The following is a 16,941-nucleotide window of genomic DNA, read 5'->3' as shown; positions in this document are numbered from 1 at the left end:
TGAAATAAAAAGGGAGAAAAATAACAGTGAAAAAAGTTGATTTTATTATCAGTATCCAAGGAGAAATCATTTCCAACTGTCCACATACTCTATGCAACAATCAGACAACGAGGCAATGGGGGTGGAGACCACAGTCCATGCTTATGTGTTGTCTTCATCACTTCCTGCCAGGCTGCTGTCTGTGGAGTCTGCTTCCTGTTCTACTTCCTGGTTCTTTGCAGCCCCTTGCACTGATTGGCTTGAGGCCTTGCTGTCTGGGAGTGTAATTGTGGATGTGGTGCTTGGTTGGTCAGTGATGCTGTCTGTAGTTGGGTCTGTAGGGGGGCCTGTGGGCGGCTCTAGAGGGTTGGGCCCAGTGGGCTTGGCCCCTTTCCCCTCTAGATAATTGGCCCAGCCCTTCAGCCTCTCTTCTCGCTCCCTCGAGGTCTCGTCCACCTATATACACAGACACACACACACACACACACACAGACACACACAAAAACAGGCATATTATCTCTCTGTCTCTCAGCACACATTCTTTCACACAGATACACACCTGATAGTCTGTGGTTCCATCCCAGAGCTGGGCCGACAGCTTGCGTCCCCCGAACCAGCGCCCCTCCAGGGCCACCTGGCACACGTCTGCGTCCTCCGGCTCCTTGAATGCTACAGATGCCACGCCGTCAGGATGGCGCTAGGGAGCAGACACACATCATCACACCTGGGACTAGGCGCCTCCCTCTGCAAGTGGATCCTCATCTTCCTGACGGGAAGGCCACAGGTTGTGTGGTGACCACACCTCATCCACACTGATCACCAACACAGGCCCCCCCCAGACCTGTGTGCTCAGCCATCTCCTGTTCTCCTTGTTCATGCAACGCACAGCTCCAACCTCCTTGTTACATTTAGTCATTTTTTTTAGCAGACGCTCTTATCCAGAGTGTTAAGTTAAGTTTTAAGTGTTAAGTTTGCTGACGACTCAACCATCATGGGCCTCATCTCTGGCAGTGATGAGTCAGCCTACAGAGGAGGTTGATACCCTGACATCATGGTGTCAGGACAACAACCTGTCTCTCAACGTCAATAAGACCAAGGAGATGATTGTGGTCTATAGGAGGCGGCAGGAGGAGGAGCATGCGCCCCTATATATCAACGGATCCGAAGTGGAGAAGGTCAGATTCCTCGGGGTGATCACATCAGCAACGACCTCACCTGGTCTGCTCACACGGACAAGGTGGTCAAAGCGGCCCGGAAACGCCTCTTCTTCTTGAGGAGACTGAAGACTGGTAGCTAGTAGAATATTACATTAACGTGCTCCGAAATATAGTGAACTTCGTTTTGGCTTGGGGGGGGGGCACACTGGTAAAACGTACTTACAACTGGCCAGTATATATAGCCGGAGCACAACACAATGTTACAATGTCTGACAGTGGAAGGACAAGGAATTGGACAGGGTCAACAGCCAGAGAGAAGAAGAAGAGGAGTGAGACTGCGTGGCGGAGGAGTTGGGAGGCAAAACAGAGGAAGAGGCAGAAGAGGCCAAGGCCATCTGCGCTATCCTGATGATGAGATAAGACACTCTAAAAGATTGTCTTATCAGATTGTCTGACTGTAAAGGGAAGATATTTGTTGTGATGTGGATGAGAATTTGTGGCCCAACAGTAACGTCAGGAGGTGTAGGAAGACTGCACTGTAATTCCTACAGCTACAATATTCAAATTTCTTTTCTTTTCTGTATTGCAATGACATGGTCTGTCAACAAATTACAGTACTAGCAGTAAAAGTATGTGAATGTTGTCCAGTCTCTTGCAATTAAACTCCTACATACACTAGGTGTAACCTACAATTTACAATATTTGTCATCAACATTTTTGCCATATTTTACATCAGAACATCCCTCCAGAATACACTGTTATATTGACAACATGACTAAGCAATTTGACTGTCTTATCCGTACACAATGACTTGTCATTCTGATGGCACTGACATATTCATTGACACTATTTACTTTTGAGAGATGAACTAAAGAGATGAACTTTTGAGCAAGAGACTGGCTTTTGCAGGTAATCCATGGTGTTTTGCTATTTGTACGAATTGCTTTGAGAAATGCACTTACTGTTTTGAGAATTTCAATTCTGATCTGAGAAATGTACCAAAGCAACTGAGAAAAACTGTAAGTAAGGCCCCTCTAAAGCACATATACACTGTCTGCTTAATTTGATCTTGACCTATAAGGCTAAGCATTCTGTAGCAAATAATAACAATAAACCCACTATTAAATCAATTATCTTAATGCAGTGTAACTACTACAGCATAATAGACTATTGACAAAAACAAGAAAGTTTGATCATATAACCTTTACTCTTATCTCTTTACACTGGCTCCCTATCCAAGCCAGAGCTGAGTTTTACTACTAAATTACAAATCTCTACATGGATTGGCACCACTGTACCTCTCCGGTCTCCTTGCACCCTATTGCCCCGCAAGGACTCTAAGATCTCAAGATGTCGGCTATCTGGTAATACACAAAATTAAGAAAAAAACTGCTGGAGGTAGGGCGTTCTCATAAAGAGCACCTCTTCTCTGGAACAAATTACCTGTCTCAATTAAGGAGGCTGCTACTGTTTCGATATTTAAAACTAGATTAAAAACGTTCTTGTTTAGTTAATTCTATGATTGTTAAAGGTAAGTATGTGTGTACTTTCTATGTAAACCTGGGGTGTGTGTTTGCCTATGTGTGTATCACATGTAACTTTTAAATTGTAATTTTAGCTTATGTTCACACTGCCCATTTAAATGTTACAAATAAAGTAAACCTGTTATTAGGTTCCTCCGTCAGGAGGACCCTATTGTAATTGTTGGTATTATTATTATTAGGGTTCCTCCGTCAGGAGGGGAAAAAAAAGCCTCAAGGACCCATAAGGTCTGCCATGATGGATTTTCCTGTACAGTGATAATTTGGGAAAACATTCAAAATTCCTCTTCTCTTCAACCAAAGGTCTAATTGACTTGAAATTTGGTACATATATGTATCATTGACAATTTAAAAATGTTACTTAAAGCAATTGAATCAAGTACAAAATGGCTGAAAGGGGTGTATTTATGTAAATGTCCACATTTATGCAATATGTTTGTGTCACTAAATCAAATGTCATTTTTGAATGATGGTTTTTCAAACCTAATAGGCTTTAAGGTGACATCACTCTGACGTACCGTACACAATTTCACCTTGGTATGTCAAAATATGATTGAATTAGAGCTGTTTCAACTTTCGCTTACCACAGGAGAAACAGCTTACTTTTTTTATACAGTAACTGAACGTAAAAATATTCAACACTGAGATTAGCTCACTGGGCTGGGACGGCGACCTACAAAGTATAAGGTCGTAGGATCAAATCCAGCCACAGTCATTTAGCCCGTCTTAAATTTGATTATCTGTTTAGTTAAACAGGATGACACTGTTCTGAAGTACCATGCGCAATTTCACCTTGATATGTCAAAAAATCATTGAATTGCAGCTGTTTAAACTTTGGCCAAATCGAGCAATCCATGCTGCAGGAGAAACTGTTTTTTTTTTTATATATACAGAAACTGACCAGAATCTTTAAGCCTTGAGGGTAGCTCAATGGGTTGAAACGTTGTACTGCAATTTCACCTTGAAATGTCAACCGTTTCTTAACCTTTGTCCCAAAGCTGACCAAAAACTAATACTCATATCACGCAGTCAGAGCACAGCTAGATAATCAGTGTCAGCACCCTTGGGTACCCAGCATGCAGTGCGGCATGTCCAAAAACACAAAGACTTGTGGAAAATAGTTTGGTTACAACAGCCTTGCGAGGGATTACAGTTGTTGTGTTCGTTCAGTTAGATGTTTGTATTGTTATTGTTGGTTAGTTAAAATAATCTTGTTGGTCACCCTGATTGTATGTTGTGGAGTTTAATGGTACCAGAGAGTCGGCTGCTAAACCATCACAGGCTATTTTTGCAAGGCGCTGAATATGAACGCTGCCCAAGGCCAGTTGCCCACATGACTTTAGTTAGTTGTGCATTGACTGAGAGTCTGGAATTGTTTTTGGCTAAACATGAAGTCGTTTTGCTCTCTAGTTGTCCTAATATCGATCTTCTGCAGTGTACATGTTTATCATATTTTGAGGAGGAACCCGCATTGCTGCTTGCAGCTATATTTGTATATTATTACTGTAATAGTTCCGTTGCTGTATATTATTATTGTTATAGTTTACTAGTTGGAGACAACGGGGGACTGGTTGTTTTTATCCTTATTCGTATAGATATAACCTATTTTAGAGATGTTTCCCCCGGGACAGATTTCATGTTCCAACCGAGGGGGGCTGTCGCTGTCTTGGTGTGTGGGGCTGCATCAAATACCCTCTTAGCTTTGTTAAATTGCTGCACTAGTCCACACTTGACTACTGGGGATCTCATTCTATTACGACTGTAACTGTTAGCTGCTCCTGGCATTCTCTAATCCCTGTTCTCCTCTCTCTGTCCCCCCACACATCCCTTGTGGTGTGGGGGGTTTGAGCTGTCAGGACCTGCCTGGTCGTCGGTCTACCAACGCTGGACCAGGTCGTCAACCGGAAACCAGTCTCCATGACGGCCAACAGCGAGTTTCCAGGGCCCATCCAACGTCTATAAAGCCGAACAATGGATTTTGGTGTTTCAAAACCCATTGACATTGTATGACTATGTTTAGCTTGTGTTCTGTTCCTCTCTCTTGCCAACCGTCTCTCTGAATTGCTCCTTCCAAGGTTTCTTCAAGTTTTTCTGGGAGTTTTTCCTTGTCTTCCTAGAGGGTTTAGGTTGGTTGAGGGGCAATTCTATGGGCGTATGTAAAGCCCTCTGTGACATGCTTGCGTGTAAAAGGGCTATACAAATACATTTGATTTGATTTGATTTAAATATGCACCTGAAATACCTCAAATGTGAGCAAGGGTGTTCAGCAATCGCTATCGAATCAACAGCCATGTGCAATTTAGCTAGCTGGTGAAGAATACAAACAACTGAAATAACCAGTTAACTCGGTTTGAACTTCAGCAAGCTGTCTTGACCACGTCTACATGCCTAAATGTAACTTGGAACTTGTATGTAACTGTAACTTGTTTGACTACATGCTCTTATGGTTCTTCCCTTTGGCACTTATTTTGGTTGTTCACAATATGGGCTTCATGTTTTGGCTACCCGCAATGTTTTTGGGGCTATCTTGTTGTTATTATCAGTGACCTATGCACTTTGCAAAGCTCTCTCCTGGAAGTTGCTTTGGATAAAAGTGTCAGCTAAATGAATAAATGTAAATGGGTTGAGTGGCTGCCATGTGATTAGCTGATTAGCCATTTGTGTTAACAAGCAATTGAAGAGATGTACCTAATAAAGTGGCCGTTGAGTGTAGGTTGCGCCTTGCCAAAGGTACACCCAATAATAAATAAATAGTATATATGAGAATATAGGTGGCACCTTGCCAAGGAACACCCAATAAAGGAAAGAAAGACAAGGTGCAACAAGCTGCAGGGAGGACAGTTCTTGAGGGACACTCACATCAAAGATGATGACCTTCTTCACCTGGCCAAACTTCTCACACTCCGTCCTCAGGTCATCCCGGATCTCGTTCAGAACCAGAGGGTCTTCCTGGGGGGAGACGGGGGTTGAGGAGCCGGTGAGTGAAAGGGGGAAGGATTGACAGCTCATTCCATTACTAATCGCCGTCGCTAATCACTCATGTTGAAACATAACCTGTTAAATTGAAATGTTTAACTACAGCTATTCTCTTGCTATCCTCATAAAGTTATAGTATGAAGAAAGTATCAAAAAACAGTACAGGGTCGGAAATAATCTCACAGAAGTTGCTTGTGGGTCTCTAAATCTAGCAACAACATTGTTAAATTGGCAACACTGGACAAGCAGCTAATGCTGCAGGGGCTCCACTAAAAGTTGTCGACAAGAAAAGTGAAAAAAGCCACGTATGGAAATAGCTTTGGTGGAAGATAACAATGACAATATCGTGGGCACGATACGTTCATGGGCCCTGAACATTCATGTCCTTTATGATTTGCAGCAGACTGCAAATGCAATACGTAATACTGGGGCATACAAAAGGAGAGGGCACATTAGGCTTAACACATTTTTACAGAGGCTTTATTGCCAGAAACTTTATTGCCACACAACAATGTTAGTGGTATTATTTTGTCATAGGTATCTCAGTCCAGTAAAGAGGGGGGGGGGGCAGATGGGGATGGGGAAAACATTTAAATAGAAAAAGTCCAGGTCAGCTTTGGGAGTTCAGGAGTCTGATAGCAGAAGGGGAGAAGCTGTTAATGAGACGCGTGGTTCCACCTCGCATAGATCTGTAGCGTCTTCCAGAAGGCAGAAGTTCAAAAAAGTCCTGGCTTGGATGGGAGGAGTCTCGGATTATGTTTTTTGCACGATTTAAGCTACGCTCAGCATACAAGGAGAAGACTGATGGAAGGTCATAACCAATAATGTTGGAGGCTTTGGTGACCACTCTCTCCAGTTTAAACTTTGTGTGACAGTCAGAACATCCATACCAGACATATTGATGCAGTGATGACACTTTCTATGATGGCTTTATAGAAGAGCATCAAAAGGTGTTCAGTGTACCTTTTCAGTTGTCTGAGGAAATACAGTCTTTGTTGGGCTTTTATGATGAGGTGGGAGGTGTTGGTACCCCATTTCAAATGTATGTAATGTAAGAGCCCAGAAATTTTAAGGACTCTGTAAGGGTTATGGGAAGGTCAAATATATTAAGTAAGGCTTTGGTGATAAGCCTCCTTCTCAAGTCCACAACTATTTCCTTAATTTTTGAGGTGTTAAGATGAGGCTTGTTCTTCGTACACCAGTCTACATCCCAGTTCACCTCCTTGATGTACTGAGACTCATCCTCATCTCTGATTGGGCCGATAAAGGTGGTGTCTTCTGCATATTTGAGCATCTTGACAGAGTGGTGGCGAGATCAGGTCATTTGTGTAGATGGAGAACAGAAGAGGAGAGAGCACACAGCCTTGCGGCGCACCAGTGTTGAGGGTCGGAGGGCATGATGTTGCATTGTTGACTTTGACTGTTTGAGTTCTGTTTCTCAGGAAGTCCAGTATCCAGTGACACAAAGCTATGTTGATGTTCATGGCTTGCAGCCTGGAGAAAAGAATGAGTGGATCAATTGTGTTGAAGGCTGAGCTCAAGTCAATGAACAGCATGCGTGCATAGGTGTTGACTTGACTCCAGATGTTGCAGAGTAGAGTGAACAGCCAGGTTGATGGCATCTTCTACAGATCTGTTAGCCTGGTAAGCAAAACTGATGGGATCCATCAGCGGTGATACACCGGATTGTAGGTGAGAGAGTACTAAGCGCTCAAACACCTTCATACCCACTGAAGTGAGGGCCACTGGCCTTAAGTAACTGAGCTCTGTTGTTTTTGCTGTCTTCTGGACCGGGATAATGACAGATGATTTAAAACACTGTGCGACTGCACACTGATGCAGAGGAGTTGAAAATGTCTGTGAAGACATAAGCCAGTTGATTCCCAGACAGTCACTCACGCGTCTCTTTCACATACAGACACACCGTCACAACGTCAGCACATGTTAGCAACGATGCATAGATACGCCGTTCTAGACAGACAGCGATTTCACCGAGCCCTGAGCATTAGCACCATAGCTAAAAGTCTAGGTCCTAGGAAAGTTGAAGTTACTTTTTGCTAGGTACCTATGAACATCTTAATCTGCTAGACAAGTGGGTTCCTCTTCGTTCTTTTGGTGAGCAATCTCACGTGCCCTACTTAATGGCATCATGGAGCCGACCAGTTAAATAGTTATTTAGCACTAGCGTTGCTACCTGCATAGGCCTTTACCTACAGCTGGCAGCTCTGCTTTTCACTTAAATTCAGACCTAGCCCCGGTAAATTGTAGAGCTAGCTAACTACTACACTTATGTAGTAGTGCAGTAATTACTACACCCCACAATTTCCCCAGAAATATTTTCAGGCTTCAACCAGTGCTGCTCAAGCAGACAGACAGGGTCAGGGAGAAAGAGATAGATCCGTTAGGCATTGAAGAAAGAGTGAGAGAGGAGGACAGCATCCAACATGCTGCTGTGAGAGAGCCAGCTGAAGCAACAGGTGAGGTGGAGAAACAGATGTAGAAACAGGCAGGTAAGAAAACAGGTGTCAGGATAAGGGAACTCATTTCTATTCATCCGTTTCTGGCAGATAGGACTTGAATGGGGTGTGTATATTGTATAGGGTGTTAAATGTGTATTTTGGGTTGGGCATATGATTCACAAATTGCTTTCTAATCTGTGGGAAACACTGTGTATCCTTCTGTTCGTCACTCAAAATTGTTTTTCTCAACTTTTTCTAAATTGAAAGAAAAAGGTGCACTGATCTCAACATTTTCCAGAGCTGTATTTACAACCAAAATTTAAAGAGCACCATAAAGCATGTTGAATCCACTCTTTCTACTTCTTAAAAATGATGTTCAAGTCAAGATTTATATTTTTGAGCTCTACAAATGATCTCTCAGTCATTTGCTGAATTCACTTAATGTCTATACTCAGTCCAGTCTCCACCCACATTTATTTTGCCTTTAGGCCCACATGCATTATGATTGTATTAATGCTCTGTTGTTGTCATGAGTAGGCTACAGTATTGTATATTGTAGGTGATTTATGAGAACGAATGAGAGTTGTTCAGTAATAAATATATTTGCTTCGGTATCAAAAATGGTATCAAGTACCGTGAAATTTCACTGGTATTGGTACCAACGACTGAAATGTTGGTACCGTCACAACACTAGTAGAAAGGTATACAGTATAATGTTCATCAACCTATATACTAAGCCTAGTCTTAGATAAGATAGAAAAAATAAAATAGTTATAAACTAGTTCAGAGGCAGTACTCAGACCAACCCCCATCTGGGAGAACCCAGCAGCAGGTTCTACAGCCTCACCTCAAAGTCGCTGGGGTGGAACATGTTCTGGATTATCAGAACACGCTCGTGTCTCTTTCTCACCTCCCCCTTCTTCTCTGGTCGCCAGTCCAGCTGCCTGTCAATCAATTACAACTACCAATAACATGTCGGACCCCCACCAGGACAGCCAATCAAGACACGAGCTGGCTGTCAATCCCACAAGTCCTTCATAAACACAGAATAATGATCGCAGTAATTCCACATGCAGACCGGACCTTGACCAGCCAGGGAGCACCTACTTCTGCTGTGCCTGCAGCTTCTTCCTGTACTCCTTGCTCTTCTTCTTCTTCTTGCTGGAGTCGTACTGGCCCTTCAGCTCAAACCTGGCTGCCTCTACGTGGAGCTTGTAGCCCCGCACCTCCGACTCGTCTATCAGACGCAGAGCCAGGGCCACCGACTCCTTCTGTGTGTGTGGGTGCGTACAGAGGGGGTTATTAATAGAGAGTGGCGGGCACGTAAACACACACTCCTTTAATAGATTATGGGAGGGGGTGATTGGATGGATGGGTGGATAGACCCAGAATTACTGACTCCCTCTATAAAGGGGGGGAGGGTAATAGAGAGGGGGGCGCATAGAGAGAGAAAGGCTGGCACGTATACACACAGCCTCAAGACAAAGACAGGAGTGTACCTTGAGGTAGCAGCAGAGGCCGTCTCCCTTCAGGTTGCCCTGGTTATCCTTGTACAGTTTGACCTTGTACTCTTCAGTGATGGGATCTCTCATGACAATGCCACACTTGGACATGAGCTCCACAAACTCCTCCGTGGAGATGTCTGGAGGCAGGCCTGGAGGGACACCAGCAGGGAATCACCATAACACCGGACAATGACCACCTGAAACCAGTGTTGTGCTGTGGAGTGTGTTTCTACCGTGTGTGTGTGTGCACATTGTGCACAAAGGTTCGAGAAGCAAGTTGATACTACAATGTGTGTGTGTGTGTGTGTAAAGGTTGATTACAGTAAACAGTCAAGCAAAAATACAGAAAGTGACCTACCTGACACATATACGTTGGTATTCTTGTCTTTGTCTACATCGAACCATCCTGCAGACAGAGACGTTAGATATTCTTTACAGTGGGGCTCCGCAGTCCAACAATTACTCATGCTTCCCAAACAACAGAAAAGCCCAAATACAGCTGTTAAAAGTGCTGTAAAGCTAATTCCATGATTGAGCTCCTTCAAGCGACACACCCCCACAGTATCAAGCAGAGAAGACTGCTGATTTTCCCACGATTTCAAAAGCCTATTTTTACATACTTGTCAGTTTTCTTTTCTTTTTTTTTTAATTTGGATGGGTAGTTAACAACACATTCTTCTGTGGTGTGATGAACTTAAAGCTAATTTTCAGTTCTGCTTTACAACCACTTTAAGTGGCTAGCTAAAGAGTCAAACCAAATCAACTTTTGTTCACATCAGACCAGTCAGCCGGTCTTCCAGTGACAGGCCAACTTCTCCAACCTCAAGTCTACAACTTTTATCTGTAGTACTTACATGCACAATCTGTATGTCGTTTTGGATAATAGCGTCTGCTCAAATAAATTGAATGTGAAATCTACCACCACGGTCCTAGATAAGAAACTAACGTCCAACTGGGAGTATCGTTCCTCCTATCCTGTACCTGGATCTGCTTTCCTCTTCTCTCCCTTCTGTTTGCCCTCCTTTCCTGGGCCCTGGTCCTGGTCCTTGGTGGGGGTCGAGTCTGTGTTCTTTGACTTGCCCTCTGGACCCTGAGCTGCAGGGGCAGAACCGGCCACCACCGCTGCATCCGGGTCATGCTCGCCTTCCTTGGTGAATCCATAGTTGGCGTGGTATGCTGCCAGGAAGTCCTCTGTGATCTGCGTGGGCAGAAGGGATGCAAGTTACACTGAGTTTGAATGTAGCATCATGCACCACAAAAAACCCTTTAGCAACATGGAAGCAACAGTGTAGCTGGGAGATTGAAAGGCAGATGGATATGCAGTTGGCAAAACCTGACAGACAGACAGACAGACAAGCATACATACTTTGGGGAACCACGCCTTCTTGTCGTGGTCCCAGTCATAGACTGTTCCATCTTCTGGGTCGGTGAAGGTGTAGGGATCGGTCCCGTCCCCTGGCTTCTGGCCGTACAGTTGCTGGAGGCGCAGCTGTTCCTCAAACTCGTTGTTCCCGGAGTTGTCACCACTCATCTAAAATAAATGCACAAAGGGGTACGTCAACGCACCATTCGTCTAAGGCATCGATACATTATTCATATCACGCAAGCTACTTGCGACTCAATACCAGTCCATTAGCTAGCTAAGCTACCCATACGAGCATGGGCTACGGATAAGTATAACGTCGGGGAAGATACATCATGATGTGCTTATTTTTAGTTAGTTATCTTAATTAAATAGCAGTGACCTAGTTTTCTAGGGTTAGCTGGGCTACTTGACAGCGAGTAACGTAAGCTAGCTAACAAGTGTTAGCCTAACTCGTACAGGCTACTGTCAGTAGCCAGTGTGAATACTGGCTTGCTTCATAGAAACCCTACCCCTAAGCTATATCACGGCTTGCATTGCAACGTTATGAAGTCAGTAAACATGTCATAAAATCTATACAACAATGAGTTTTTGCTCAAACATCAGCCACGAAAATACCACCTAAAAGCTATATTACATTCGTTATTCGTCAGCTGAACTGTACCTTTGAACCGCGACGACGCTTGAACAACAGACCCACTTCCGATCTGGTCAACTTCAGTTCCGCCAGGACTGACTTTGGGTTCGTTCGATATATGTATCACACAATCCGCCGGTTACCCGATCAGATTATGAACGGTCCAAAGCCAAGTGGTGCCACCAAGCGGTAAAACCGAATCAATCGTACCTAATCACCAGCATATTTAAAAGTATCAAAAGGCTAGACCAGACAACCACTGGCACACTTAACTCTGTTAATGGCTGAGGGCAGCAGTGGTAACGCGGGTGCGGTTAATCTGCCACCAGGTGACCCGCAACTTATCGCCATGATTGTGGAGCATTTGAAGAACAGAGGCCTCTTCGACGAGTTCCGTAGAGACTGTCTCGCAGACGTAGATACAAAGGTAGCTAACTAGCTTGGTAGCCACAGTATGTCGCTGAAGTGAACTGGACAATCTCTGATGTCGTAAGATAACTTTTTGTTAGCGGAACTTGCCAATATACTAAAACATAGAACGTTTTGCAGCTTTGCCACCGCTTTGCAATCAGTTTGCTGACGTGATAGTCACTCAGCCAGCTGTTTACTATAGATAATTGCGGGGATAATATCCCAACCAGCTAACCAGTTGTTGATGATGGTTAACTAGGAAGCTAATGCTCTCTTCCACTCATTGTCCTACAGCCAGCCTACCAGAACCTGAGACAGAAAGTTGACAACTTTGTCTCCACGCACCTAAGCACACAAGATTGGAACCCTTCCATTAACAAGAATCAAGTGAGGAATGGACTGAGACAAAGCGTCGTTCAGTAAGTATCAATTAAAATTCAAATGTCTTTGAATCTGATGACGTTGTATAGTACCAGCCTGGTATTAGCATTATCTTAGTTTTCAACAGTGACGTGAGTTTAGAAATATATATACAGACATAAATACGAGTACGACTGCCATTCAAGTTGTATACGACTTTTTTTCATTTGTGATAAATGTTGTTGTGTTATCGCCTTTTCTGTTCACAAGCGACTGTTTGCAGTGTTGGCTCCAGCTATTTGTTTCTACCTAACGGTTGTGTTTTCTGTGATATGCCTGCAGGTCAGGCATGCTGGAGTCTGGGGTGGACAGGATAATCACTCAGGTGGTGGACCCCAAGCTCAACCATATATTCCGGCCACATATAGAGAACGCTATTCATGACTTCCTAGACTCAGACAGGAAGGAAGAAAACCCGATGAGCTCCGCCCTACCGCCAGAGCCAGAGCAGCCAGAGGCCCCGCCCCAAGCTGCTGGCCCCAAAACACCTTGAGGTCAGAGTTCAGACAGTAATGTTTAACTATAGAAATGTGATATTAGTAATTAGCAATCATGGACATTGAACTAAAAAGCGTTAATTTTATACTGTGACGCCTTACCATCTCTTACTTTCTAACCCCACCAGTAACTGCCAGCACTGCTTCTTCTGTAACCTGCTAGAACCTTTATGGATGTCCACGGGGCTGAAGCAGCACCATCATGTGTGACAGCCCAGAGAAGATGAGCAGGAACAGTTGGTGTCTACTTCCCCCTTCACCTACTACCTCCACTTGTCTGTCTGTGATGGTGTGAGAGAAGGATAGCCTGTCCTGGATCCTGCTGTGACTGACGGTTGTCTTGAACCCAGAGGTCTCCTCTCCATGGCTCATGCCAGGCACCTGAGGCAGACTGGACTCTTTCACCCCCTGTCTAGAAGTCAGGCCTAATCAAGGACAGCAGATAGTGCTGCACTGAATCATGGTACCCAAGAGTGTCCTCCTATAAAATGAACAATTGGAACTGCCCTTTTATGTCTTGGTGTGTGTATGTATATATATCGAGATAAGATACATTTATTGTGGCTATTTGTGTTTGATTTAGGAGCCCCCCCCCCTCTCATTTTGGATACATTATGAGGAATTCTGTACATAATTGTTTCTATTTTAAATTAACAGTTTCTGAGGACCTTCTGTGCTTTTTAGTAGTTTAGATGGAGTGTGTGTGTGTGCGTGCGTGCGTACCAGTCGTCATCCTATGAGGGACTACAGGTGTGGTTGAAGTTAACCTGCTATAGACGGTTCATCCAATCACCTGCCTTGTATAGTTTGAAAGTGCCTGCCCTTTTCCAAACAGTTTCCAGGGGTAAGGAAGAGGCTAGGAAGAACTTTAGATAGTGTTTTGTTCTAGAGAACCATCAGGTGCCATAGTAATCCAAACCATTAGACGTGTGTGTGCATGCATGCGCTGGTGTAAAGGACCAGTTAATATCTGTAAAGTGGGGGGAATATTTCTTGGTTGGCCAGCACCATCCTTCTCAGCTGACATCAACAGCAGGGCAGCACACGGCGACCGAAATGGTCGCATTTTGAAATGCCATTGCGACCATAATTTTTAATGTGTCGCAAATGTATCACTATTTTTGTGCTTACCTTAGGTTGTAGGCAATATTTGTTACGAGGATTTATTAAAACAGTAATGTGTTTTTTAAGAATACATTTTATAACGTGCTCTGAGCATTCAACACATCAAGTTGGCTTCAGCCCGGCGACCCCCCCCCCCCGCTCCCCTCCCGGAATGGTGTAGCCCAGAGCCATATAAAAAGAGAGTTGCGACACGCTTTGGTCTCGCCGACATGTGATCACGTGGTTCAAGTAGCTCGCTGTAGTTAAAAAACCCCCACTGCTGTCAACCTGTTTTAATGGTTTTTCGAATAGCCTGGAAGTCGCTTTCTCAGGCAAATGACGAAGGAAACAGGCTCTGTTAAAGAAATCCGAGAGTCTGGCTATCTTCAGCAGGCTCGTATCTACCAAAAGCAGTCCTCCCTGACGTTTGTGGTGAAGATTGGAATGAAATACAACATTGTGAACACTGCCAGTGAGCGCCCGAGTCTGACTCTGAGGCTAACATCAAAACTGGAGACCAGACCCAACTTCCCAACCAAATTTTTTGTGGGCGGGGCGAAGTTGAGCTGGCAGCCAAATATCCGACAAGGCAAAATCCCGGACAATTTTGGAATCTCAGACGCATTTTTTAGGTCTCAAAAAGACGACATGTCCGGGTAAAAGAGGACGTCTGGTCACCCTATGTGAGATGCCAGACCGATCAGCAAGCTTACGCTATAAAGTGCCTGTTGTAACTGTCCGAGTCATACCTGTCTCTAAAAATGCACTCTTGACGAAATGCAGCGTGTGCTAAATCTTCTAAACACAGCTAGATCTGCCATCTTCATATTAGATATTCTGTGTTAATCGACAATCTTTTATAGTGGTCCACGAGCATATTATTGTTGTATCATACATTACACTACATCAATTCGCCAATATTAAAACTCCTTTCATGGTGTTCAATTATATCATTACAATATTTCCTGAATTCAATATTTCATGGAAATCCTTGCAAAATGCTGTCATTATTGATTTCAATCTTATATAGGCCTACATGCATGTTTACGATGCAATTGCATGGTTTCACCACTTGGAATTGTTTGTACTACGCATAGTATTGACCATTCATAAATTTACACACAATTCCAAGAAATCTCGTCATGATAAATTGCTACTTTTGCGTAGATCCATTTGTACACACGGTCTTTTATAACTCGGCACAGAGCGAGGGGAAAAACATTCTACCCTGCCCCCCTAACCCATCATCAGCCCCTCACCACAGCTGCAAGTGGATCCCAGGGATGAAGACCCGAACCACTGTTCCCTTAGAAGAGCCAACTAACTAATTGGCCTGCTGCATTTTCTCCCACTTTAGAGGAGGATATCATATACATGCAACGGGCCCACTGTAAATTCACAGCTCCCCTGTCAGAACCCAAATCCCTCATCTCCCAAGTCACCCCCCCACACACTCACTACCTCTCCCCCCTCACAAACCAGAAACCTGCAAGTCTTCTCATCTCCCTACCATCGACATGTCCTCCAACCGAAAACCCTCCTGCCCGTCTCTCCCTGCCTCCCACCCCACAATTTCTCCCTCTCCATAACACACAACTTCTCCCCCTCTCAGAAAGATAACCTCTTCTCCCTTCCTAGATCAACTCCAAACTCCCCCCTTCTTTCTAGACCCCCAGAACCAGCCCAGAATCCCTGTCTCTCCAATTTTTGCAAACAGTCCCCCGTGGCTGCTTATTTTCTGCATTTAGAAGCAGACCTCCTGGTCATCCATATTCATTTCAGAACTCCCTGTTAGAACTCGAACCAAATACTCTAGAACAGAGGTCTTCAACCCTGGTCCTCAGGGACTCCCTGTCCTGCACGTTTTAGATGTTTCCCTGCTCCAACACACCTGATTCAAATGAATGGGTCATTATCTACATATGCAGAAGCCTGTTAACGACCATTCATTTGAATCAGGTGTGTTGGAGCAGGGAAACATCTAAAACGTGCAGGACAGGGGGTCCCTGAGGACCAGGGTTGAAGACCTCTGCTCTAGAATCAGAGAACATTCAGTCATTCCTTTTGACTTCTGGTGGTCATCACTTTTTCTCCCACACACCTTAACCCTTGTGGTGCCTTTGGGTCACATGACGGTTGATAACGAACCATCGTTGTGTTTACCCAATTTTACCCAATACAAAAACAAATAAAATCATTTTATTTTAACCTTCGCAATGTGGGGGGTCTGAGACAGCCCAACGGTTAAAAGCAAATGTATCACTTTGTTTTTGTATGCGGTAAAGTTGTCGCAATACGACGGTAGGTCACAATGACTGATGGGCCAGAATGACCCGAAGACAACAGGTTTCACCCGAAGGTGAAAAGATTTGGACAAGATACATATACAAAAAACTACACACAGACACACCAATGTTCACTCAGGCACACACACCATAACCGCGCTCGACCACCTTCATTCCCAGATATGGCATGTGAGTTTTGTTCAGAGATGGTCATAACAAGATCTCTTGAGAGTACGAAAGTGCACTGAAGGGATGTTTGTACAGAGAGGAAAGCATGTGTGTATGGGATGTCTGGGAGTGTTTGTCTGTCAGCCTGATTATATGAGTAAAAGGTTTGTGTGTGAAGGTGAGAGGTGGGTGAATAGGTCATCGACAGAGCATGGTCTCTTGAGGCCCAGGGCTTGTTTTCACACAGGATGAAAGAGACTCCTGTTTAAACACAAGGCCCTCAGTGAGTTAAACCAACTTTAACCCCCCTCCCATACATCACATATGAGGCCTCTTTACTTTACCATACCATTTTACATTGTTGCCATGGAGTTTACTACACAGTCACAAGGTCCAGGATAATTCACAAACACCAGGGTTTAGCTAGGGGAAGGGGTCA

General features: G+C 44.2%; 2 protein-coding genes across 3 annotated transcripts; one reads left to right on the top strand and one right to left on the bottom strand.

Moving 5' to 3' along the window:
* Positions 1 to 21: 21 nt before the first annotated feature.
* Positions 22 to 11,794, bottom strand: htatsf1 (HIV-1 Tat specific factor 1). 2 transcript variants are annotated; one of them, XM_084683872.1, is made up of 10 exons: positions 11,645 to 11,794; positions 10,984 to 11,148; positions 10,599 to 10,815; positions 9,976 to 10,023; positions 9,612 to 9,766; positions 9,220 to 9,383; positions 8,960 to 9,056; positions 5,537 to 5,626; positions 539 to 676; positions 22 to 435 (listed from the first exon to the last, which is right to left on the bottom strand). In XM_084683872.1, exons 2-10 carry the CDS (start codon positions 11,146 to 11,148, stop codon positions 142 to 144), a joined length of 1,368 nt encoding a protein of 455 aa, XP_084539998.1. In that variant the 5' UTR covers positions 11,645 to 11,794; the 3' UTR covers positions 22 to 141. The 2 variants fall into 2 exon arrangements, with proteins under 2 accessions (XP_084539998.1, XP_084539999.1); XM_084683873.1 differs by having other exon boundaries at positions 11,618 to 11,645.
* A 34-nt stretch (positions 11,795 to 11,828) lies between these two features.
* Positions 11,829 to 13,612, top strand: bod1 (biorientation of chromosomes in cell division 1). The gene is made up of 4 exons (XM_084683878.1): positions 11,829 to 12,044; positions 12,323 to 12,447; positions 12,731 to 12,942; positions 13,074 to 13,612. The coding sequence occupies exons 1-3, from the start codon at positions 11,898 to 11,900 to the stop codon at positions 12,939 to 12,941; spliced, it is 483 nt and encodes a 160-aa protein (XP_084540004.1). The 5' UTR covers positions 11,829 to 11,897; the 3' UTR covers position 12,942; positions 13,074 to 13,612.
* Positions 13,613 to 16,941: the final 3,329 nt, after the last annotated feature.

The sequence above is a fragment of the Hypomesus nipponensis genome, chromosome 20 (assembly GCF_054491055.1).
Source record: "Hypomesus nipponensis isolate SF chromosome 20, ASM5449105v1, whole genome shotgun sequence".
Lineage (NCBI taxonomy): Eukaryota > Metazoa > Chordata > Actinopteri > Osmeriformes > Osmeridae > Hypomesus > Hypomesus nipponensis.
The sequence above is the reverse complement of the archived record's forward strand: the minus strand, read 5'-3'. Positions and strand labels throughout refer to the sequence as shown.